This window comes from Stenella coeruleoalba, assembly GCF_951394435.1.
Source record: "Stenella coeruleoalba genome assembly, chromosome: 17".
In the NCBI taxonomy this organism is placed as follows: Eukaryota; Metazoa; Chordata; class Mammalia; order Artiodactyla; family Delphinidae; genus Stenella; species Stenella coeruleoalba.
The window spans coordinates 18,934,982-18,960,808 of record NC_137163.1 but is presented as its reverse complement, the minus strand read 5'-3'; the positions used below and the strand labels follow the sequence as shown (position 1 = coordinate 18,960,808).

General features: G+C 39.8%; 1 protein-coding gene across 6 annotated transcripts in view; it reads left to right on the top strand.

The window, feature by feature from the left end:
• COLEC10 (collectin subfamily member 10) overlaps window positions 1-25,827 on the top strand; it is a 451,965-nt gene that overhangs the window by 313,065 nt on the left and 113,073 nt on the right. For 5 of the 6 annotated variants that reach the window (XM_079901499.1, XM_079901496.1, XM_079901500.1 and 2 more), the window contains one exon: window positions 21,524-21,649. The exons of the other annotated variant lie outside the window; for it this stretch is intronic. In XM_079901499.1, the coding sequence (XP_079757625.1) occupies window positions 21,613-21,649 (37 nt within the window). In that variant the 5' untranslated portion in view covers window positions 21,524-21,612. The remainder of the gene's footprint in view (window positions 1-21,523; window positions 21,650-25,827) is intronic. 6 annotated transcript variants of the gene reach the window in all.

Genomic DNA, 25,827 nt, shown 5'->3' with positions numbered 1-25,827 from the left:
GGTGCAGGTGGGAACGGGAGCGGTGGGGAGCGATGGGGAGCAGTGGGGAGTGGATGGGAGCAATGGGGAGCGATGGGGAGTGGCAGATGAAGCTTCGCTCACTCGCCCACCGCTCACCTCCTGCTGTGCGGCCCGGTTCCTAACAGGCCGCAGACTGGTACCCGCCTGCAGCCCCGGGGGTTGGGGACCCCTGGCTTAAACAGCAGACATGTATTTTCTCAGAGTTTTGGAGGCCAGAAGTTTGATATTGGGGTATCAGCTTCTGGTGAGTCCTCTTTTTCTGGCTTGTAGGTGGCCACTATCTCGCCGTGTGCTAGCATGACCTCTTCTTTGTGTGTGTTCAGAGAGAGATATCTCTCTCTTCCTCTTCTTAGCAGTTCTATAGAATACCACCCTTATGACCTCATTTAACCTTATTTAACTCCTAAGTGCCCTATCTCCAAATATAGTTTGCATCGGGGGTTAGGACTTCAACAAAGGAATTTGGGGAAACACAATTCAATCCATAGCAGCATAGTTCTGTTCCCCTCTGTTAGGATTTATAGTCCCATGATTAATTTTCAAGGGAATTTAGACTTCCGCAATACTTGCTAGAGTGCACACTAAATATTATGAATACAGAACTGTAAAGTCACACTTTTTCTCTCCCTCAAATTTCTTTTTCCTCCTTTTCTGGATTCTCTTTTCCCCCTTCAGTCTAAGAAAATAACCTCCACAGTTCAGGCAGTTTCTCTTTATGATTATATTTCCTTCCAAAATGCATCACCCATTCTCAGATTCTGCTTTCATGAGGTTGGCAAGCTACTAGCAGGGGGAAAATCTTGTACATTCTTTGATAAAGGTTCTTAATAGTAGAGCTCAATTACGTTAAATAGCATAGTATATACCCTGCCTGCTTGAACAGAGGAGAACATATATCAAGCCTTTCCGCACATGCAAAACCCATCACAATTTTCTGTTTGAAATTTCTGTCAAGACAGTGCCAAATTCATGTTAATTCTGGGTGGGGAAGTTTGGAAAAAGAAAAAAAAAAATCTCAATAGACCGAAACATGGTGTCTGTCATTCCTCTGCAGCCAGAAGAAGAAACTTAACTCCTTGCTTATAAACACTTTGACCTTGTCTGCCAATAGCTCCAGTCACTTCAGCCGGGGTTTTCTGAAACTTAGATACCCATCTAGTGTCTACTCAGTCCCAGGAAATGGGCTCCTTAATTAAACAGGGATGCATATCCCAAACAACCACTCACCTGAAGGCTTCTGAACAAATATATCTGATATCTGCATATCAGAAGAGTGTTAGAAAATACTGCCTGCCTACTCAGAGTTTCCTCTTCAAAAGTCCTTCGGGAAATTTGGTCATCTCTAGTGTCAATTCAAAGATTCTCCCCCTCCCCACAACCCTCGTGCAATTTGTCTGCACCTGGCTAATGAAAATATGATAGATAAGAATTCTTAGAACCATTTTCTTAGTAGTCACTTAGGTGCTTCTACCTGGGAAAGTCCCTCCTTTAACTGAAACAAACCTTTAGAAAAAAAAGTTTTGATGTGATAATTTTCAGAAAAACTAGCCTGCGAGAGAGAATTGCTTTCTGAAACAAGAGTTTGCCTAGAAAAGACTTAGCCTAAAGGAGCATCTGTAGGTGAATATTAAGCTTAAGAGGGAGATGAGGTTATTTAATATTCAGCTGAAGGGGCACTATTAACATAACCAGTATCAGTACACAAAAAGTACTTTATCATTTATTTATTCAACAAATAAATGATAAAGTACTTAGTACCTAGTAAGTTCCAGACACTGCACCCCCGATATAGACAGAAATAGTTACCACACTTCAGAAGCTTTCAGTCAGGTTGAGGAGAGAGAGTAATGAAATAAATCAGGAAATAAACGCTTTGGATGGTGATAAGCCAGTTTCAGAGAGTGATAAGAGGGTTGAAGTCCATAATTCAAGTTAGTGTAATGGTGCGTGCCTACTTTAGCTGTTTCTTTTTTTATAGATTTTTTAAAATATTTATTTATTTGGTTGTGCCGGGTCTTAGTTGCGGCTCGCAGGCTCCTCAGTTGCGGCATGTGGGCCCCTTGGTTATGGCATGCAAACTCTTAGTTGCGGCATGCAAGTGGGATCTAGTTCCCTGACCAGGGATCAAACCTGGGCCCCCTGTGTCAGGAGAACGGAGTCTTATCCACTGCGCCACCAAGGAAGTTCCTAGCTGAGTTTCTTAGGGAAAGGCTCTCTAAAGAAGCAACTTGTGATCAGACAATGGAATGATGAGGGCATTGCATATTCTGGGAGGTGGAACCAAAGCCCTCCAGGTAGAGCAAAGAGCAAGTGTGGTAACGCGGGTGAGAAATGTCAGTGGGCTAAAGCTAAGGGAATGAGAGGGAGATTTAAACCATATGATGTGCTCAGAGAGGTGGGCAGGGCCAGACCATGCAGTGTCTGGTGGCGTAGCAACAATGCCTCCATCAGGCAAACAAGTATTCGTAGAATCAGTGGTAGAATACAGGACAGTTCAGGGATCAAATCTAGGGCATTGATACTAAAAATATTTTATTTCTAAATATTTTGTTGTTTTTGATGTTATTGTAAAGGGGATTTCTTTCTTAGTTTCTCTTTCAGATAGTTCATTGTTAGTATATAGAAATGCAACTGATTTTGTGAGCTGATTTTATATCCTGAAACTTTACTGAATTTATTAGTTCTAACAGCTATTTGGTGGCGTCTTTAGGGTTTTCTGTATATAAGATCATGCCATCTGCAAACGGATCGTTTTACTTCTTCCTTTCCAATTTGAATGTCTTTTATGTATTTATTTATTTACTTTGGACTAACTGTTGTGTCTAGGACTTCCAGTACTATGTTAAATAGAAGTGGTGAGAGTGGACATCCTTGTCTTGTTTCTGATCTTAGAGAAAATGCTTTTAACCTTTCACTGTTAAGCATAACAACTGATATCAAAGAGATACAAATGATCGTAAGAGGCTACTATGAACAACTGTATGCTAACACACTGAAAAAGTTTGAAGAAATGGAAAACTTCTTAGAAACATACAACCCCATCAAGACTAAAATCAGGAAGAAATAGAAAATCTGAACATATCAATTACCAGTAAGGAGATTAAATCAGGAATCAAAAATCTCCCAACAAATAAAAACCCAGGACTAGATGGCTTCACAGGTTAATTCTACGAAATATTTAAAGAAAAATTTTACCTGTCCTTCTCAAACACTTCCAAAAAATTGAAGAGAAAGGAACACTTTGAAACTCATTTTATGAGGCTAGCATTACCCTGCTATCAAAGCCAGGCAACATTACAAGGAAAGAAAATTACAGGTCAATATCCCTGATGCGTGTGGATGCAAAAATCCTCAACAAAATGCTAGCGAACCAAATTCAATGGCACATTAAAAGGACTCAACATGATTAAGTGGGATTTATCCCTGGGATGGAAGGATTGTTCAACACATGGAAATCAATAAATGTGACACAGGGCATGAACAGAATGAGAGATAAAAATTATATGATCATTTCAATAGAGGCAGAAAAAACGTTTGACAAAAATTCAACATCCTTTCATAATAAGAGCTCTCAGCATATTAGGTATAGAAAGAACGTACTTCAACATGATAAACGTCACATACGACAAGCCTAGAGCTAACATACTCACTGATCCTAAAAATAAAGGACAGAGAATTGGCTCTATTCTGTATTCCTGCAGGGTGTAGAGGATGTTAAAATATTTTAGCCAGATGTTCCTCCACATATTTTTTCATTACTACACCCAAAGGAGAAAATTTTAAGTCAATTTAACTTGAGAGAAATTAAATACTAAGACATAAGATGTTTTCAGGTAGGGTTGTGCTTTGGAAGAACGTGAAACCCTCGCAATATTTCAAGCTTTTTTACCCCTCCCCAAACAAACAAATTTTGCCTGGTTGCGGAATATATGTCTCCCACTGAGAATGCATGCTTTAGCCAATCCCGTGACTTAAATACCTATGATTTCACCCATGGGAGCCCATTTTACCACGATTATGCTAAGGAAGGAAGTCTTTGGTATTGCTGGAAGATGGACAGCGCTGAATTCCTGGAATGTGGACCTTCTGTTGAAATGCTAATTCACCCTGTGGAAAGTGGGAATCCTGGTTAAATCAACTGTCTACATGTACAGGATAGATTAACATGACTACTGTGTATATAACATCACACTGTGCCAAAATATTTGAAAATAAATTTCAGACGTACTAACAGGCACTCAGAGCAAGGGAGTGGCAGAGTAAAGAGTTGTGTACAGGGAATAGTTTAGACTGTGATAGAAGAGAAAGGATGGGATCTGGCTCTGGAGGAATGTAAACAATGTGTAAATGAAAAGCAGTTTCATTTACAAATTCTGTCACTACAGTTCCTCCTCTAGTACGTGAAATGGCCTTTGAAGGTTCGTATTTCTGTAGGTACCACGTGGCAGTCAATAAGAATTATGTAGTCAATAGAACCTGAGAACAGTCAAGGTCACCTTTTGGGTCCTGGTAGGAAGGACATTATCTGTGTTATGATTTTTTTCTCTTAAAAGACGTGTCGCTTCTGCCGGGGGGAGTTCCAGTAGAGGCACAGACATACTTACACTTCTAAACCAGACCATTTGAAAGAATTTTGCACAGTGGGACCAAAAGCTGGTCCTAGACATCATGACTTAGTGGTTCTACCCCCAGTCACTGTGCAGCAAGAGAAAGCCTTTTTGGCAGGAGAAAGCCTCATGACTGGGGCTTTCAAGTTCGTAAGAGCTGTGGGTCTTCTGGCCAAAAAAAAACGTATGTAAGTTCACATAAATTTTGTATTCACTTTCAGAAGGTTCATGACCTATGACTCCAGGAGGGAAACTGATTTGGAATATGATGAAACATTTTGTAGCACCGTTTTAAAGAGATGTTTGTACCTTGGTTAGTAATATTATTGTTGTATCATCATTTGTCATGTTTCAATATTTATATTTCCTGGGTTCTCGTCTGGGTTACCCATCCTGAATTTTCAATGTTACATAAATGAGGGTTGTTTTCTCCTCACTAGTGCATCATTGTACTAACTGAGTCTATAAATGGGCTTACCCTTTGACACTGTGTACTCCCAGCACAGCTCAGATCTCAGGGCAGCAGGTGTGGGATGTGTGATTGAGTCATTCAAGGATCTCAAAGAAATATTTGTTAGAGGGAGCAGCAAACAGTGACTGATTCAGTAGCTCCTTGGGTTCCAAACAACCTGGTACTTACCACAGTTTACATTTGAAGGAAGCTCTGCTGCTTCTTTAGTGGTTGTTAGATGTTGGGGAGATGAATGGAACACAAAAGCAGAAGTCCCAAGGGGCAGGCACAGTGGGAAGTGTGGAAGAGGGGGTTTTTGTGGCCTTCCTTTCAAGCTCAAGTAAGATAAGGTTTAGGTAGCTTAGAATAAAGATCAGTTTAGCAGCAAAAGTAGTCAAGTCATTTGGGGCACTTTTACATGAAACACAATAGAGCAGAGTGTGGCCCCGGTTCTGAGGCTGGACTCTCTGCATCTGAATCTTTGCTGCCTTGCTCTGTGTCCTTACATTTCTCCGGGTCTTAGTTTCTCCATCTATACGGTGGAGAAGCTAATAACAGTATTCATTTCTTAAGATTGTTCTGAGTATTAAACGGGAATATATATGTGAGACACCTGGAACAATGCCTGGCAGGCAGTAAGCTCTCTGCAAACATCAACACTTCTCTGTAATCAAATTCACCAAGGTATTACTTTAGAATGATTGTACCTGTGCTGCGTGGACACGGCTGTCTAGGCCATCGTAAGGAGAGATTTTATAGTTTCAAAGACTGTTCATGCTACAGTTACTACCTATTTAAAAGTATAAACTAGATTTTTTTTTTTTTTTTTTTTTTGTGGTACGTGGGCCTCTCACTGTTGTGGCCTCTCCCGTTACGGAGCACAGGCTCCGGACGCGCAGGCTCAGCGGCCATGGCTCACGGGCCCAGCCGCTCCGCAGCATGTGGGATCTTCCCGGACTGGGGCACGAACCCGCGTTCCCTGCATCGGCAGGTGGACTCTCAACCACTGCGCCACCAGGGAAGCCCTAAACTAGATATTTAAAGCAGAAAATCTCCCCCAGCAACCATGGCAGTCAAATCAGCTGAGGCATACGCATCCAGGAGTGCCTGCAAAGGGTTCAATCCTGTGCAAGCACTGAGGAAACCTATGGGAAGTGGATGTCCAGGTGTCTTCCTTGCCTTCTGGGAGTTTATCACCTGGTCTCTTAATCAGAGCTTGGCTTCCACTATTACACATGCTTTAAAAAAATTACAGCAAAGAAATGGTACAGGAGGTCAGAAGGCATAATGATACGAATATGGTATGAAGTCTTTAGGAGTTGAGGGGGTAGGAAGGATACATTTGAAATGGGATTGATGGTGTGTGGGGGGATGGGGCGGGAGGCTACCTGAAAAGGCTTCCTGAAAGAGAAGAGCTTTGAAAAATAAGCAGGCTTCTTAAAAATTATGATTGATTTATTTAGGCTGCGCTGGGTCTTAGTTGTGGCATGCGGGCTTAGTTGCGGCACGCATGCGGGATCTAGTTCCCCAATGAGGGATTGAATCTGGGGTCCCTGCATTGGGAGCGTGGAGTCCCACCCACTGGGCCACCAGGGAGGTCCTGAAAAATGAGCAGGCTTTTAAGAGGCAGATATGAGAAGGAAATGGATTCCAGGCAGGAAAAACTAGGCTCCTGGAGGCCCAGACGTGGGCAGGGGTGGGGTGTGTTGGTGGTGGTGATGGAAGAATGGGTAGTGCAGGGTGCATGGTCCCAGCAGAGGGAAGGTGAGAGGCGCAGGTACAGAGGACCTTGTCTTTGTGCTAAAGCAGCAGAGAAGGAAGAGGCTGAGGAAGTGTGGATGACTTTGAATGCCGGGTGCTACTGTTGTTTTATGGGCAATGGAAGCTCAAAGGGTATTTGAGCATGATCAAAACTGTGCTTAAGAGATCATTTGTAAACCACTTTATTCTTTTTTTTTCCCTCCTTTTTTTTTCACTTTATTCTTTTTGAAGTACTTTTTCCATACCTTATTTCACTGAGTCCTTAAAACAAGACAGTGCAAAATGTAAAGGAGCCATTCTTTGCCTCATTTTTGCCTCATATTTTTCTAGCCACACCATATACATTGCCAATAAAGCAGAAAGATCAAAAGATTATCCTGTTTGCTCCCAGAGAAGGATTAGGAGGAAGGGGATGGGAAAATATGGACCCCCTGTGAACCACTCTGCAAAGCTACTTGTCTGGAAACAAAATCTGCTTTCCATTCCAAACTGCATCAGAAGTTTAAATAAGAATGATATTCTTATTCCTAAAGTGTATCTATATTGTCATGCTAACTTTAAATATACCCTCTTATTTTATCATTTAAGCCATAAGACACAATCCAACATTTGTACGGTTCTTTTTTAAATTTTTGTTTGTTTATTTATTTATTTATGGCCCCGAGACTTGTGGGATCTTCGTTCCCCGACCAGGGATTGAACCTAGCCCTCAGCAGTGAGAGCAAGGAGTCCTAACCACTGGACCGCCAGGGAAGTCCCTGTACAGTTCTTTTAAATCAACAGGATATCATGAGATCATTTAATCATTTAACCTTTGACCAATAACTGACAGGTAGGTAAGTTAAGGATTTCTATTAGAAAATTAGAAAAATTAGGAAAGTAGCACTCAGAGAGGACCAGAGACCAGTCCCAGGTGGCAAAGTTAGCAAGAAATAGACTTGAAATTAAAGCAAGAGCTTGAACTCTAGATTCACAACTTCCATGCTCCATTATATTTTGCTAGCTGTTTCTGCTTAACTGAATTCAAGCTATTATCCATCATTTGATAGTAAGCTTCTATAGGTTAAAGGGTATTTTCAACTCTCATCAGAACTGTTCCTTGTCTGATTATTTGAGGCCTGTGGGCAGGTACCAAGATGGAAGGTTATAAGTGGCTCATCTGATACAGGAGCTGGCTCTGTCTGCACGATGCAAAAACTGGTGAACAGCATTATAAGACCCCGCCATGGCTGACTTGACTATGAGACATGTTGCACTATGTTGATTTTTTTGGTCTGCCTTCCTCTCCTCCCTTCTTCCACTCGCTTCACTCCCGGGCTGGAGGAGCAGAGAGAGCCTAACACAGGCGCTCTACCTTTTCTGGCTGGCTATCCATCTGCGTCAACGTGGTGTTGGCTTTGGCGCCTAGGCGGTTGGACTCGAGACCATTTTTGGGCAGCTGGGATGATTCCTTTCTAATGGCTTCTTGACCTGCGAAACCAGGAAAAGATTATTTTTGCTTAGAGAGACCTCAAAATTTCAGTGGGGGGTTTGGTTTTGGACATTTTTTAATGCCCTGCTTAGTTCTCAAGTAATGAAAAAAGCTAAAGCATTTTCAGAGAAGTGACTTTGCAGGTTGGCATGTCAATGCATGGGCCTACAGCTGATCTCATGCTCTCCGAGGCACACCTGTCTGAAGGAAGCAGGCAGATCGATCCCCCCACCCCTGCTGTTTTGCATTACCTAAAAGGCAGCCCTTCCACGGAGCAGTGGTGGATGTAAACTCTGGCACCCATGAAAAAGTGTTGAGAAACATCTGCAGTCTCTTTAAAACCTTATAAAGTTAACAGCTTTCCATGGAGAGGGACTGCTGGAACAGCACATGCAAATCAAACTGGATGAGTAACCACCTATGGTAGAGATTAACTAGTGTGATGGAGAAAGCCCAAGATGAGGACTAACCTGCTTATTCCATGGGATGTTCCCTGTGCTCCAAGGAGCGGTAATCGTCTCTGAATCTATTGCCAGTTAACACTCAAAAGAAGTTTTGTTGAGTGAACAGATGGATGCCTAATGTATCTATCACCAGGGCTTTTTTTTTTTTTTTTTTTTTTTGTGGTACGTGGGCCTCTCACTGTTGTGGCCTCTCCCGTTGCGGAGCACAGGCTCCGGACGCGCAGGCTCAGCAGCCATGGCTCACGGGCCCAGCCGCTCCGCGGCATGTGGGATCTTCCCGGACCGGGGCACGAACCCATGTCCCCTGCATCAGCAGGCAGACTCTCAACCACTGCGCCACCAGGGAAGCGCCACCAGGGAAGCCCCACCAGGGCTTTTATAAAAACTGTTCCTTTACCTGGAAGGCCCTTTCCCCAACAAAAATATATTTGGTCTCACATTCAGTCAACAAATATTATAAGAACCTTCTAGGTTCCAAGCACTGTATTCTGGATATGATGGATATAAATAAGTCAGGGTTCACATGTTCAAGGAATTTATAATTTAGTAGGGAAGACAGACAAGTAACATGTTGAAACAGAAGGTGCACGAGATGAGCACAGAGTCTGTGGGAGGTCATGGGGGCGGGAGGGGTGGGAGGTGGGGAAGCCCAGAACTGGCAAATCAAGACAAGGGTCCAACAGTTAAAATAAACAGGATATCAACTAGAATTCACCTGAGGAGTTGCTGAGTAAAATGATAAAGGTAATAAAAACTACCATCATTTGTTGCGTCTCCATTAAGTTCAGGGTCTTTTTACATACATAATCTGAAATGTCACATTTTATAGTACCCATTTTCCAAATTAGGAAACTGAGACTCAAGAACTTGCTCAAGCCCACACAACAAATGATTGCCAGGGCTGGGGTTAGGATATATCTGCCACCAAAGTTACTACATACCTTGTAAATACAAGGTTAGTTCTTGATTAATATATCAGCTCTTTATGACTACCCACTTCTCTGATATTCCACTATCCCTCCAGACCTAATTCCAACCTAATTCATTCATCAATTCAAGGAACTCTCTGAGGTTATGATGCATCGAAAAATACCAGTGGCATGGCAAAGTTTGTGATGTCTTTTTCTTTGTTCACACATAGAAGTAACAATGCATCTTCAAGTTGGTGGCATCTGAGAGTCCGTAAATATGCAGTATTGTGCTTATGTTATATTGCTTAATTTCTCTCTTCCCCAAATAGACTATAAGCTCCAAGAGGGCAGGACTTTTGCCTTTCTTCTTCATTTTTGTACTCCCATCATCTGGAATGTTGCTGAATAAGTTAATGACTGATTGGATACTGAGTGTCTACTAATTATCAGTGGCTCTGTGAAGTGCTGGATGTAGAGTCAGGGACAAAATAGACATGGCTTTTGCTATTCTGGAGAAGATGCAAATTAAACAAACAAGTGAACACATAAGCGCATAAATAAATGTTCAGTGTTATGTGGTAAATTGAGAGAAGTGAAAATGTCGCAGGTGCTGTGGAGAAAATAAATGGGATGTTCTCCAAATTTAGACTGGAAAGTCAGGGATGCCCACTACAAGCTGATATCCAAAGGTGAAGGCAACAAGTCCAAGAATCCATAGTACTGTGCTACCTGACATGGGTAATAGCTAATGTTCACCATCCATCCGAGTCCAAAACATTGTCTCCCCTCTTGCAACAACATGTGACGCTTATTGTATCTGCATGCGTTTTTAGTTATGTTTTTGAAGATATCCTTTCTGTCCACCTAGATTACAAATGCATTCATACCTCTGGTGGAATAGAAAGAACACTGGATTAGGAGATTTTGGTAGTAGTTCTAGCTTTGCCCCTATTTTACAAATTGAGAAAGTTATTTAAACTTTCCAGTCCTCGATATCCTTACCTATAAAATTAGGAGGTTATATTAAATAATCTCTAAGGTGTCATTGAGCTTTAACATTTAAATTCTATAATTATCAGCTTATTTTAACAAGCAGTTATTGAGGATCTACTATGTGCTAAACTTTCTGCAGAAAGACACAATCCATTCATTCAAAGTGCTTACGATCTTGAAGAGGAGACAGATACGTTGATGGCTTCAATATAGAGCAACAAAGAATTTCCTCTGCTTCTGAACTTTCAACTACTGTCATTGTCCTTCCTAGGTGTGAGCAGACATTCTCCCTCTTAGTAAAGACATTTAACTCTGCCTGCTGCCAACAGATGGGGCAAGTGGTCACATCAACTAGACCCTGTTGCATTGGACTTGAGAGCTAGTGAATGAGAGGGAGCTTTGAGGATCTAAGTTTTGTAAGAAAATAAGCATCTGTATGCCAGGGTAACATGGGAATTGAAAGTAAGGGTCATTTTGTTCCACCTGGATGGGGATGGGAGTGAGGTTGCTATGGGGTGGGCCAAAGATGTTATTGAGGGAAATTTCATAGGGCATTGATGTCTCAGTTGAATTTTGAAAGAAGAAGAATTAAGCAGGTATATTAGTTGGGATACCTTCAACTACAAAATACAGACTAGCCATTTGAAGATGGATTTGATAAGAAATGCAATCATCATTCCGCATAATATAAATTGCAGGGACAAGAAAATTCCAGGTTTGGCGCCATGGCTCAAAACATCATTGAGAACTCCATCTCTTTCTTGCGTCTTGGCTTGGTCCTCCTCAGAATATTGCTTTCTGGTCTTCAGCTTTTTCCTTCATGATTGCAAGATGGCTGCCTAATCCCTCAGCATTTTTTTTAAACAATTGTATCTTAAAAAGTTGAAAGGGGGTAACTTTTCTCAAAATCCTTTTAATCAAAGAGAAGAACCATGTTCTTTTGCCCTGTTTCCCCTGTTTCTTACCCCAGTCTCAGCAGACTTCCCTTCAGGTCACAGTGGCCATGGCTGGTGCTGTAAACACAAGGGAGGCTGGGAAAGCATGTACCTGGCATTTTCAGTCTCCATGTTGCATGGCAGATTCTGTCTGCTGGGAGGAAGTGTGCGTGTGAAGGGGGAGTGGGGAAGCGGGGAATGGTGTGGTTGCTGGGTAAGCCTCCAACTATGTCTTCCAAACAGGAAAGGAAGGAGTGGGGGGTTATTAATGGACCTCATACTCAGACCTGGGCACCGCCCTTTGCTTTCTGAATTGTAGGCATTCAATTGATATTTGCTGATGGTGGGATCATTGTCATGGAAATGGAAAATCAGTGTCAAGTCAGGTAACTGAGTAGTAAAATCAGTTATTCTTTCCAGGCCGTGACTGGATGAAAAAATTTTTAATTTTGTCACTTGAATGGGTGACTGTTGATATTCCTACTGGGTGGCTGAATTAAATACTAATTCAACATCAGGAGAGGTAGTGGTGGTGTTTTTCTAAAAACCATGTCTAATTTGGCAACAGTTTTATAATCTAAAAGGAAATCAGGGAAAAATATGAGTTCAGTGGAAAAAGACCAGATCCTAGGAAATGAAAGTTTACTGAAAACACCATGTGTGGGGCTCTAATGAAAAAAAACAGAGCGCAAGATGGCCCCAGGGCTATGGAAAAAATTTAGTATGTCCTAATGATGTACTTAGTGTCTGTTGATTACACATGGAAACTTACAAGAAAAAGAAGCAGAAGAGGACACCAAAGTAGTGCATTTAAAAAAAATCAACTATATATACAAGCAGACATTAACATTTTTTAAAAAAAAACTTCCTTTGCCTTTCTCACAAGTACAAACAAAACAGAAAGCCAGAAGGTTGTCTTCTGACTATAACAACAGCAACAAGAATATTAAATAGAGAATGAAAGAAGACGCAAGTCATTGTGTTGGTAGGGTGTGGGTTATTTTAAATAATTCATATGAAGTAATGCAGAGAGACTGCAAAATCAGTATGAGCATGTCACAACACACCGATCCTTCGAAATAACTTCTCGCCATGTCTTTTTAAGACTGCTAAACCCTTTTGCAAAATTGTGAGAGCTTGTCTGGAGAACAGAAAGCATTAGAGGTGAATAAAAGTTACGGGTTTATTTCCCATTGCTCTTTCTTTGAAGAGATTGCTCCATTTTTAAATGACTGGGACTATTTAGCTCCAACCATAATGTATTTCCAGTGGGTTTTTTTTTCTTTTATCTAGAGTTTTATTCTTTTGCTCCGTTCCACCCTACTTTTCTTCTCATGAATGTGAAGACATGTAATAACTCAGGAAAAGGGGCTACAAACGACCACGGGTGGTTGATTATTTCCAGTTTCATGGTGAAATGGTTCCAGTTTCATGGTGTTTACTATGAGGTGTCAAGCCAGGTGCCACATTTCTGCTGTTAAGTTTTCTTTCCATCTAGACTAGATTCACAAGCTTTTTGAAGTTGTTACGCTTTTGTTGACCAATTTTCTAACACCACTTGGAGTTCGTAGATTCGTCCAGGTCCTTGATTCGTAGATGCGTCCAGGGCGATGCAATTTCTGCCCTCCTTTCAGTATCTAATGAGACCTGATGCAGTGTTCTTCCTCAGGAGTCCATGTTAGAGTTATGCAGGGATCTTTTACCTACACACAGGCATCTACTTGCCTTAGTGTGCCAAATCAGAAGCTCTGTGCTTGGGCCTGGCAAAAACATACCTGAAAACACTTCTTTGAGTTATTGTGATGTACAGGTCTGGTTCAAACCATTAGACTGTTGGAAATCATAAGTTTACTCTCAAAAAAAGAGAGAAAAAAGAAAAGAAATGGAAAGAAAAGAAACAGAGAGAAAACAAAGGCTGCATAGACAGCCCTTGCATCTGACTACTGTGACAGCTAACCTATATGGGAAAACTGGGAATTAGCAGAGTATAATGGTTAAGAGACCAACTCCTTGGATTCAAATTTCTGCTCTGTTGTGTGACCTGCATCAAATTAATTAACCACTCTGAGCCTCAGTTCACTCATATTACAATGAGTATAATAATAATGCCTGTAGTAATTTGGGGATTTAATTATGTATTACGTATTAGATTAAAAACGTATAAAGTATTTGCTGATACACCAACATAAACTGGTTGTTCAAACAATGTCAACTGTTAGTATCTCAGGCTGCTCAGAGGCTCAGATGTGAAGTCAAATAATACCTTTGATAAAAAAATGAAAACATGAGTGATTGTAAATAAAGGCATGTTGTTTACTAGATACAACATTTTAAAGCCTGAGATCCATAGTGAGATTTTGTTTTAGGTCCTAGGTATTATAAATTTGGGGTCCATATTTAATATAAATAATTATATTAGCATTTAGAATGCCAGAGTCCCTCTTAATTGTATTAGTAAAAGCCTAAGGTATCATAAAATGACATGTAGAAATTACTGGCTTGGTTTATTAAGGATGGTATTATTTCTGGTAGGTCATGAATATTATGGGCTGCACTGTCCAACAAGAGGATTAAGAATGCATTTATGCATCAGTAAGAAGGCAGGAGAAGCAAATGGCAATTCTTAAAATTGTTTGATAGAGATATTTCAGAACAAGCATTCAATAGTCATCATAGATAACGTTAGATATTTGTCTTAGTTCTCTATATTTATTCTGTACTTTAGAGGTTTTTTCTTTTAAATTACAAATGGAAGTGGAGCACAATTATCTTTAATAATCTTTTCAGTGCTTGGGAATCTCCTATGGTTCTTAGTCTGGCCCTGAGTCAGACTCCCTTCTGGGGATGTGAGAATTCCACGTGAGTGATTTCTTTAGACCATGTCCTCTCATAGTGATGCCATTTTGGGGTGGAGTTAGTAGAAATGCTGTAACAAAAATCTTTGCTCTTATCCACAAATGTTTGGCATAGACAATGAGCCACCTGGTTCATCCAACAGACAGGAATCACCTGATATGTAAATTCTCTTTCAGTAGCCCTGATTTCCCATTAGACAGCTTTGCCAACTTTGTTTGTAATAGACTGTAAGCTCCACATACAACAGGGCCAGGTGGTCCCCATGGTTCCTAGTATCAATATCAGCAATGAGAGCATTACAGAATTTCAGAATTGAAAAGGGTCTTATGGTGGGCCAAGTAATAGTCCCCCGACGGTGTTCACATCCTATTACCCAGAATGTGTGAATACCTTAACTTTACAAGGTAGAAGGGACTTTGCAAATTTGATTAAATTAAGAATCTTGAGATGACGAGATTATCCTGGATTGTTGGGTGGGTCCAATCTAATCATAAAGATTCTTATGAGAGAGGCAAAAGGATCAAAGTTGGTAGAAGGAATTGTGACAACATAAGCAGAGATTGGAGTGATGGAGCCATAAGCCAAGTAATGCCAGCAGCATCTAGAGTCTGGTAGAAGCAAGGAACTGATTCTCCCCTGGAGTCTCCAAAATAAACCAACCCTGATGATACATTGATTTTATTTTATTTTATTTTTTAAAATTTTATTGGATTATAGTTGCTTTACAATGTTGTGTTAGTTTCAGGGGTACAGCAAAGTGATTCAGTTATACATATACCTATATTCATTCTTTTTCAGACTATTTTCTCATATAGTTTATCACAGAATATTGAGTAGAGTTCCATGTGCTATACAGTAGGTCCTTGTTGGTTATCTATCTTATGTATAGTTGTGTGTGTATGTTAACCCCAGGCTCCTGATTTATCCCTCCCCAACCACGTTTCCCCTTGAGTAACCATAATTTTGTATTCAATACCTGAAAATCTGTTTCTGTTTTGTAAATAAGTTCATTTGTATCATTTTTAAAAAATTAGATTCCACATATGAGTGATATCATATGATATTTGTCTTTCTCTGTCTGACTTACTTCACTTGGTATGATAATCTCTAGGTCCATCCATGTTGGCATTATTTCAGTTTTTTTATGACTGAGTAATATTCCATTGTGTATATGTACCACATCTTCTTTATCCATTCCTCTGTCGATGGACATTTAGTTTGCTTCCATCAAAAGTCTACAAACAATAGATGCTGGAGAGGGTGTGGAAAAAAGGGAACCCTCCTACACTGTTGGTGGGAATGTAAGTTGGTACAGCCACTATGGAGAACAGTATGGAGGTTCCTTAAAAAACTACAAATAGAACTCCCATATGATCCAGCAATCCCACTCCTAAGCATATATCCAGAGAAAACCATAATTTAAAAAGACACATGCACCCCAATGTTCATTGCAGCACAGTTCACAATAGCCAAGACATGGACACAACCTGGTGATACATTGATTTTAGCCCTGTAAGACTCATTTTGAACTTGTGACCTCCAAAACCATATGATAATAAATTTATGGGGTTTTTAAGCTACTAATTTGTGGTAATGTGTTACATCAATGATAGGCAACTAATACAGACTTAATAGAATCATCAAATTTTATTTTATTTTTTTGATTGAGTGATATGAGGCTCAGAGACCTTGGCCATTCATTTATTCACTCATTCAACAAAAATTTATTGAGCTGCTAACATCTGCCAGGCATGGTGAGCAATAGACATACATGATCCATGCAATGCCTTTCTGAACCTTTCTCCCAGTACCCTGGGCATCAGAATCTGGAGTGGAGAGACCCCCCAGAGGAAAGATGTTTGGAGCTGATGAATACTGATGGTGGTAGTCCTGATCCCCAGAGATGCACTGTTTCCATTCCTTCCAGGGCCTTGGTAGTTTGCTTTTCTTTTGATTTTTTGAACTGCCCAGGACTTAACAAATTCCTTCATTTACACAAGTTGGCTAGGGTGAGTTTCTGTGGCTGTTACGCCAACCCTAATAAATTATCTAAATAAATAGTCAGCTGATAGTGACCTCTGATCATGTCAAAGGTTTGTGACAGTGTTTTAGACCAACAATTTATTTTTAACAAGCTCATTTGATTCCACAGAAATAGTCTTCAGGTCATCAGCCCACTGATGTTTCATCCCCAGCAAGCTAAGTCCACATCTTAATCTCAGCATTTGGGAAACATTTTTCTCTGTCTACGTGGAAAGAAAAATGTGAACCACAGACTGAATTTGTAGTTCTCTGATGTCTGAGCTGCTCCAGTGTGTTATGGAAAGAATAAATATGAATTTCATAATAATTCCATGAATATTATCTACCACCAGCAAATAAGAAAATTGCCATTGCTGGATAACTTCTAAAATACTAGCCATGGAAGGGATGATGGCTGATGTTTAATGTCTTAAATAAGTAGCTATCATCCTCTTCAAGGAACAGCAAGTTCTTCCAATAAAGAGAAAGGATAAGTCAGAGAGCAGAGGTACTGCCTACAGGGACTCAGACTATAAGGTTAAGCTTAATGGTTTCAAGCACAGACCCTTGATGAATCTGGTCCTAGACACCCTGAGAATTCACTGTGTCTCCCCTTACAGAGCTTGCCAGACTCCAGTGATAGCAAGATTCAACAGATTGGTTAAGTGATTACACTTGAAGCCAGGCTTCACCATTTGATTTTCTTGATCAACTCATTAACCTTGTTAAACCTCAAGATCCTTGTGTAGAACTGAGTCACTTTCTGCAGCAGAGATGAGCACAGCATAGTAAATCAGCTACACCTCAATAAAAGAAAAGTAGGACCCATAATAGCATCTTTGTTCTAGATGAATTATAAGGTTTCTATGAAATAATATGTGGATGAAAGTCATAGAGATGTTCACAGATAGTCTGGTTCTCTTCTCTTCTGGGTTAAGACTGAACTTTCTCACCCCTTGTGGAGTGAGGGTGATGACCAAGTGACTCACTTTGGCCAATGATATATGAGCAAAACTGACACATGTCATTTCTGGGAGGAGCCCTTTAAGAGCCAGGATTAGATTCACTGGCTCATTGTCTTCTTCAGCAACGTCAGGGTTCAACATGGTGACTTCTGCATCCTGTGGGGTCCTAGCCTGAAGGTGATATGGTGCTCATCCACCAGCGGACCTGAAATAACCTTTGTTGTTTTAAGCCACTGATATATTTTGGAGCTGTTTGTATCTACCAAACAAACTAGACTGCTAGGAATCCCATGTAAAGCACTTAACACACAGTAACTTGTCAGGTTGGATGAGAGGTGAGGTCATGGGGGTAATTCATTTACTCATTTAACAAAAGTTTACTATCACATCTAGATGCTATGCAGGGTGAATATCATGGTGAAGGGGGAGACAGAGTCCTTGCCTTCATGGAGTTCACAATTATGCTGAGGCTGCTACCCTTCCAAAACTGAGAAAAACAATCAGAAAAGTTTCACAGCCCTGCTGGAGAGAAAAAACCGTGAAGTTGGGCTGGGCAAAACTCTTCGTACAAAGCCAGAAGGGCAAAGAATAGTTATCCCTACCCAAGAACCAAAGATTGGTTGGGAACAGTGGATGTAACCTGGTTGATACTGGTTCTGGGCATGCCTGAAGGTGTGATTCCTGCCTGGCTGTGGCACCATTATCGATGCTTCTGCACTGAGTTCCCTGACCCAACATGTCATGACTGCACCCAACAAAATGGCCCTCTTTAATGGAACCCATGCCCTGTTCACTCCACTCACATGAACTCACACTCTGCCTAGCATCCACCATCCCACTAGACCAAAATAAAATTGAATGTTTCCCAGCCTGATTTACCATACATATACTCTGGCTGTATTAGACCCACCTGAACTATAGCCTTTAGGGTAGCTTTCAGAAGAAGCTGAGAAGCAACAAATCAAAAGGCTATTTACTTTCCTCCCTTTCTGGAAACAAATGGCATTTGGTCAAGCATGGTGGTGATCCTCACTGGGTTCCTGGCAGCGGACCTGAGCTCTGTGATGTGGACGCCTGGTCCCACCAAGGTGGGAAGGCAGAGGTCCCTGTTGCAGTTCTGCCTGCTCCCACATGAGAAGGAGTGTTGGCAGTTCAACACTTTGAAAGTCAAGGAAGAACACCCTTTCATATTGAATCTAACAGTCAGCACCTTGGGCTCAGCAGAGATGCCCCAGTCCTGGCCACTACCTAGCAGAGTGTTCTTCTGGGCATCTCACAGAGAGAGGGAGAGGAAGGACTCTAAGTTAGTTGTTGATGAGCTTCTTCTTTATGCCCAGGAGTGGTTTGAAATGAAGCATACAGTTTTTCTGTGTTCTTGGAGTAGCTTAATCAGAATTGATGACGTCAGGAATAAAAACATCATCTTGAGATTCATGTTGCTTCATTAGGAATCTCGGCCCTGCCGGTTACAAGATGTGTGATCTCGAGTGAATTGTTTGGTCTCTCTGAACCCCAGTTTTCTTACCTGTAAAATGGTAATATTAACATCTTATAGGTGGTGTTCAAAGAATTAAATAATATATGTTAAGCAGTGTCTGGGGCATAGTGGACTCTTATTATGTGTTCATGGCTTTTCCTTTTTCCTTCTAAAGCAGGTATGACTAAGTACTTCTTTTTGCTCTTCTATCTGTGGGAGAAAGCATTATGCATCTTTGAGGGTTACAATGCCCCTTCCATTGCATCCATCATATATTTATTTATCCTCCCAATAATGTTATGTGTAAGAACTATAATGATGCTCATTTTATAGTTAAAGGAAGTGGAGTGCAATGAGATTAAGCAACTTGATCAATGATCACAAAGATAGTACTTGTCACAGGTATGACTTGCACTCAAGTATTAGACCCAAAACCCCTTCTCTTTATAGTCCTTGATTTTTCTTTGAGATTTGCATGGAGTCTGACTTTGTTGTGGCCAAAGATTAAGCCATGTTTAGCACTATCTCTGTCTACTGGTCTTTATATTTCCATTGTTATCAGAAACAACTTGATATAAGGTCAACCTTAGGCATGTTGAGCCTTCATCGGGGAAGGGGCAGTTGCGTAAGTGTTAGGTTGAGTGTGTAGGACTGGAACACCACATTTTAATCTCTGTAGGGTCTCAGACTGGCAATCAAAAAGGGAAAGAAGGTGTGCCTGCTATCTTTTCATCCCTTCCCCCAAACCCCACCCCATCCTGGGGATGCTGATCTTCATGGACTACATCCCTCTTTGCAGGGTCACCTGGGAATGGTTGGGTTTCTTTACCAAAGATGATAGCTTGTTTCAAGCTATCATTCTCTTCTTCTGAGTTTCATTAATCATGCCATCTCCTCATTTTCGAGGGCCTATGAGGGTCAAGTTCTCAGGGTACTGCACAGCAGTGTAAATAATGCCTTATCAAACCTTCCTAAATTTAGCCTAATATTCTGATGGGACCCTGAGTGACAATAAGTAATTCCAAATGGTACAAGGAAAATGTACCCTAGGTAGATGATGGCTGTCAATAATCGGTTTCCTTATCCATCACCAAACCAAAGTCCTCAATCACACAGTGTCCTTTTGGGACTCTTTTCCTCTTTCAAGGATACCATCGGTAGTAACTTTAATTTCGTTTTCCCAATATAGAAAGTGTTGGGCTATGGTGATGTCACCATAGTAAGTACACCTGTTTCAGTACCTGGAACCTTCTTTCCCTAGATACATCTCTGACCTGCCTTTCACTTAATTCAATGTCATTTTGCTCCAACGTCATTTTTTTAGAGAGGTCTTTCTGGATCATGCCATCTAAAACAGCAATTCCTGCATTGCTCTCTGCCTCCTTACTCTTCTTTATTTTTATTTTCAATATTGTTTTTTAACCACATAAAATATTATATACCACATTTGATTGTCTGTTTTTCACCACTAAAATTAAAGCTCCATGGAGCAAGGACTGTCTGTTTTAGTGCAATATACGTAAAATGACCTACTTGGTTAAGTAAAGGGGAAGTTTGTTAGGACAAATGCAAGCTCTACAGAAGGAAGAAAAAAGAGAATACAGATTTCTGCTAATAACTATTCTGTCATCATCGAGAAAAGCAGACCAAAGTACCATGTTCTGATCACTGCCGAGAGGTGTATCTTCCTTTAATTAAGATAATTCCTTTAAGGACGTTCAGTTCCCTTTACTGCTCTCTCATCGAGCAACTTTCTATCACTAAGTCAGTTTTCTAATTGCCTTTTTCCTAGTAAAGACTGCGAATGAAGGGCTATGGGGCACAAGCATTCTGATCACTAGAGTTGTTCATTCCCACTGTTCTCGGTATCTCCCTTAGTAATCAGTAAAGTTATGTTCCTGTTTATAAGAAGCATCAGAGGTAAAACTTAGGTAAACTCACAAAACCAGGTTTATGAACCTGGAAAGCCAAGGTCTCAACTCTCCACTGTGATTTCCCTCCAATGGGTAGCTGCCGTGATGAAACACATCTGGAAAGGTTATCCAACCTTACCCATGGCTCTCATCTGCTATCCAACGTTACCCATGGTTCTCATCTGGCATACAAATTTTGGGACTGGTTAGTTTCAAGTTCATATGGGCTTAGATGCAGCAATAGTGGATCTTCATAATTAACCTAAATTAGCTTAAGGTTTATAGTGTGTTACTGGTAGAAAAGGGAGACATTGCTGTAGCATTGACCACACAGTTTACTTTTAATGGACAGATTTTCATTTAGTGAACTGCAGCAAAACAAAACAAAAATGCTGCAGACATTTATCTCTCAGTAGCTACCTAATAAAGCTTAAACTGGCCAACTTCCATGCCCTTCAGGGTGCCAGAAATACAAACAGGAAGTTAACATTTCCATAGCAATAACAATTCTGTAATAAAAGCTGAGGAGAAACAATAAAACGAAGGTCAGGATAAAAGCAATTTACATTTTAACATCCTAACACTACATCAGAATAAATTTTAAATATCAAAATAGAGTCAGAGTAAAATTAGAGTAACATTTGTGATCAAATGACTTTTTTTTTTTCATTTTTAGGCATGGCTTCCGTCTGGTCTTGTAGCAAGGCGCGAACTTATATAGCATCTCTAAATTCCCTCAACTTGTAAGTTCTGCTGTGTCATCCTATGGATAATTTTGACCAAGCAAGGCTCTCTATTTCAGGTATAAATGTTCTTTTCAAAGAAAAGATGATTCTCATATGATTCATTGTGTTGATCATTTGCTTATATTCACTCCATTATTGTGAGAAGCCATGCACAATAATGTGTGTAATGAAAACAGTGATTTTAAGCAAGTCAAATGGATTCTTCAAATATCCCTAGTAAGCCAAGAGGATGACAGATTATCCTTTGGGAATGGGCATAACCTGGAACTGGTAAATGTTCCTTGATTTCCTTGTGCTTGGACCTTTCCTTTCTAAACTATTAAACATTCTTTTCCTCTAACTATAGAAGATGGAGGTGGTTTTCTAAGACAGTGAGAAGATACTTTAACATTATGTAGAGGAAGGATGAACTGAATGTCAAGGAGACAGAAAAGGGACATTCTTAGGTTGAGATGAGTAACCAGGAGATAATAAACCAGTGTAAAGGACAGAAGAGAGGGAAGAGGGGATTTAGGTCCATAAACCATGAATTTGTTATTGCAACCTTGAGCTGTGCAAGCTTCCATGGCCTTCTGTCCTTGTAAGATAATGGGCTTATAAAGCAGATAAAATTGCTAACAATTGGGACACTGATACAGAAAATTAGAATACCTTTTATGGTGATAGACTCTATTTTTCATAAATTATCTTTCATTGTTTAAGGAATACATATTCAGTTTCTTTAAATGGTGTAAATGCCTTAAGAGTAGTTTCTAAGCTTTCCACTCCTTTAAAAATGTGTTGAGCATCAAGTAAGACCCAAGTAAATTCTCATCCAAAAATGACTTTTTACCCTTTTATTTTCTCACTTTACCTCCTGTTACTGAAATGTGATTTTGATGTGGGACATTGGCACTGATTTTGAATTAGTTGCAACCATGTACGTTGCAGTTTACCCAGAATCCATAGAAAAATGTCTCTATAAATCTACATCCTAGCCCTAGAATGTCCCCCCTTAATTGGGTTGACAAGTGTGTTTTAATATACTACAGTCCTGATGAGATAGAAGCATGATCTCCTCAACTTAAGTAAATGCAAGCCTGATAGCCAGAGAAAGAGTAAGATGACTCCCTTTTGCCTCTAGCTGTGATAAATTTATGTATTCATACTTAAAAAAGACAAATTACTTTTCTTAACATAATCCTAAGGGGATTAATACTAGCAAATATTATGCCAATCTCAAAGTCCTGTAATTTTAGTGTACTGAGCACTTACAGGAAATTGTGTAAGAAATTGTTTAAATGGAATACTGCCCTCTTATGGTTACACAGATCCTTCTAGAGCCAAACATAAAATCATAGTCTTTAGTTAGGGCAGTTAATAGAGGGATTTAATTAGTGGAGAGATCCAAAAAATGTAACACAGACTTCGATTTTACACGCTACAAAACGGAGTTGTATGGAGGCAACTCATTCTAGGTTTATATATCTAGGTTTCACAGAGGCAAGGATAGAACCCAGTTCATTGCTTTTTCCATTCTAATGCATATTTGAATAGAATTATAAGTTCTGGTTTCATAATGCAGATATTTCAAGGGAAATTACAAAACATCAATTTTAGCAAAGGATTTTGTTAATAAGCTTCATTGTACTAAATCAATATGATGTCAAAACTTTCCGAACGTTAGAGGACTTCAGCATCGTATCAAATCAGAAAATTTGGAAAGTTTTCAAATATCAAACTAAAAAACTTCCAGTTTTCAGGACATTTTATTTATATTCTCCAAAAATCATTCTTATTCTTATTTATCATCTGAGGAGTCACAGAACAAGTTGAATACATATATCTAACACGTGGCAGTCTGTCAAACACTGGATAAAAAAAGCATTTTTTTTCCCTAAAAACTTTCATCTCTTCCAAGATAACCATTTGCATTTTTATTTGTTCCCAGGCTGTTGTTTTTATTTGAATCAGCTTTATTGAGGTATAATTTACATACAATAGAATGTATTCATTTTAGTGTACAGTTGAATGAGTTTTGATAAATGCCCGTGCTCATGTAACCATCATCAGAATCAAGATATAGAACATATACATAGATATATAGAACATATATATCACCCAAGAAAGTTTCATTGTGCTTGATCTCAGTTGATCTCCCCATTCTGGCCCCAGGCAAACATTTATCTCTTTTCTGTCTACTCTATAAAGAATAGATTTGATCTATACAGACCTTCATATATAAGAGGTTATAAAGTAGATACTCTTCCATGTTTGGTTTCTTTCTTTCAGCATAATGGTTTGAGATTCATCATTGTTGTTTTGTACATCAGTAGTTTGCTCCTGTTTATGGCTGAGTTGCATTCCATAGTATGGATATACCACAGTATTCATCTTCTCACTAGCTATTGGATATTTGGTTTTTTTCTAGTTTGGGGATTTTTATTAAAAAATACTGCTGTGAAAGTTCATGTAAAAGTCATAGTGTGGCCAGATGTTTTTAGTTCTCATAGGTAAATACCTAGAAGTGCAGTTGTTAGCTCATATGATAAGTGTATTTTAACTTCAAGACACCACTAAACTGTCATCCAAAATGGCTGTATGATTCTACATTTCCACCAGAAATGTATGAGAGTTCCAGTTGCTTCAAATTCTTGTCACCGCTTGATGGCATCAGTATTTTTGTGTGTGTGTGAATTTTAGAATTTTATTTATTTTTTTATACAGCAGGTTCTTATTAGTTATCCATTTTATACATATTAGTGTATACATGTCAATGCCAATCTCCCAATTCATCCCACCACCACCACCACTGCCACTTTCCCCCCTTGGTGTCCATACGTTTGTTCTCTACATCTGTGTCTATTTCTGCCCTGCAAACCGGTTCATCTGTACCATTTTTCTAGGTTCCACATATATGCGTTAATATACGATATTTGTATTTCTCTTTCTGACTTACTTCACTTGGTGTGACAGTCTCTAGACCCATCCATGTCTCTACAAATGACCCAATTTCGTTGCTTTTTATGGCTGAGTAATATTCCATTGTATATATGTACCACATCTTCTTTATCCCTTCGTCTGTCAATGGGCATTTAGGTTGCTTCCATGACCTGGTTATTGTAAATAGTGCTACAATGAGCATTGGGATGCATGTGTCTTTTTGAATTTTGGTTTTCTCTGAGTATATGCCCAGTAGTGGGATTGTTGGGTCACAGGGTAATTCTATTTTTAGTTTCTTAAGGAACCTCCATACTGTTCTCCATAGTGGGCGTATCAATTTACATTCCCACCAACAGTGCAAGAGGGTTTCCTTTTCTCCACACCCTCTCCAGCATTTGTTGCTTGTAGATTTTCTGATGATGGCCATTGTGACTGGTGTGAGGTGATACCTCATTGTAGTTTTGATTTTCATTTCTCTAATAATTAGTGATGTTGAGCAGCTTTTCATGTGCTTCTTGGCCACATGTATGTCTTCTTTGGAGAAATGTCTATTTAGGTCTTCTGCCCATTTTTGGATTGGGTTGTATGTTTTTTTTATATTGAGCTGCATGAGCTGTATATATATTTTGGGGATTAATCCTTTGTCTGCTGATTCATTTGCAAATATTTTCTCCCATTCTGAGGGTTGTCTTTTCATCTTGTTTGTAATTTCCTTTGCTTTGCAAAAGCTTTTAAGTTTCATTAGGTCCCGTTTGTTTATTTTTGTTTTTATTTCCATTACTCTAGGAGGTGGATCAGAAAAGATCTTCCTTGATTTATGTCAAAGAGTGTTCTTCCTATGTTTTCCTCTAAGAGTTTTAGAGTGTCCAGTCTTACTTTTCGGTCTCTAATCCATTTTGAGTTTATTTTTGTATATGGTGTTAGGGAGTGTTCTAATTTCATTCTTTCATATGAAGCTGTCCAGTTTTCCCAGCACCACTTATTGAAGAGGCTGTCTTTTCTCCATTGTATATCCTTGCCTCCTTTGTCATAGATTAGTTGACCATAGGTGTGTGGGTTTATCTCTGGGCTTTCTATCCTGTGCCATTGATCTATATTTCTGTTTTTGTGCCAGTACCATAGTGTCTTCATTACTGTAGCTTTGTAGATAGTGTGAAGTCAGGGAGTCTGATTCCTCCAACTCCGTTTTTTCCCCTCAAGACTGCTTTGGCTATTCGGGCTCTTTTGTGTTTCCATACAAATCTTAAGATTTTTTCTTCTAGTTCTGTAAAAAATGCCATTGATAATTTGATAGGGATTGCAGTGAATCTGT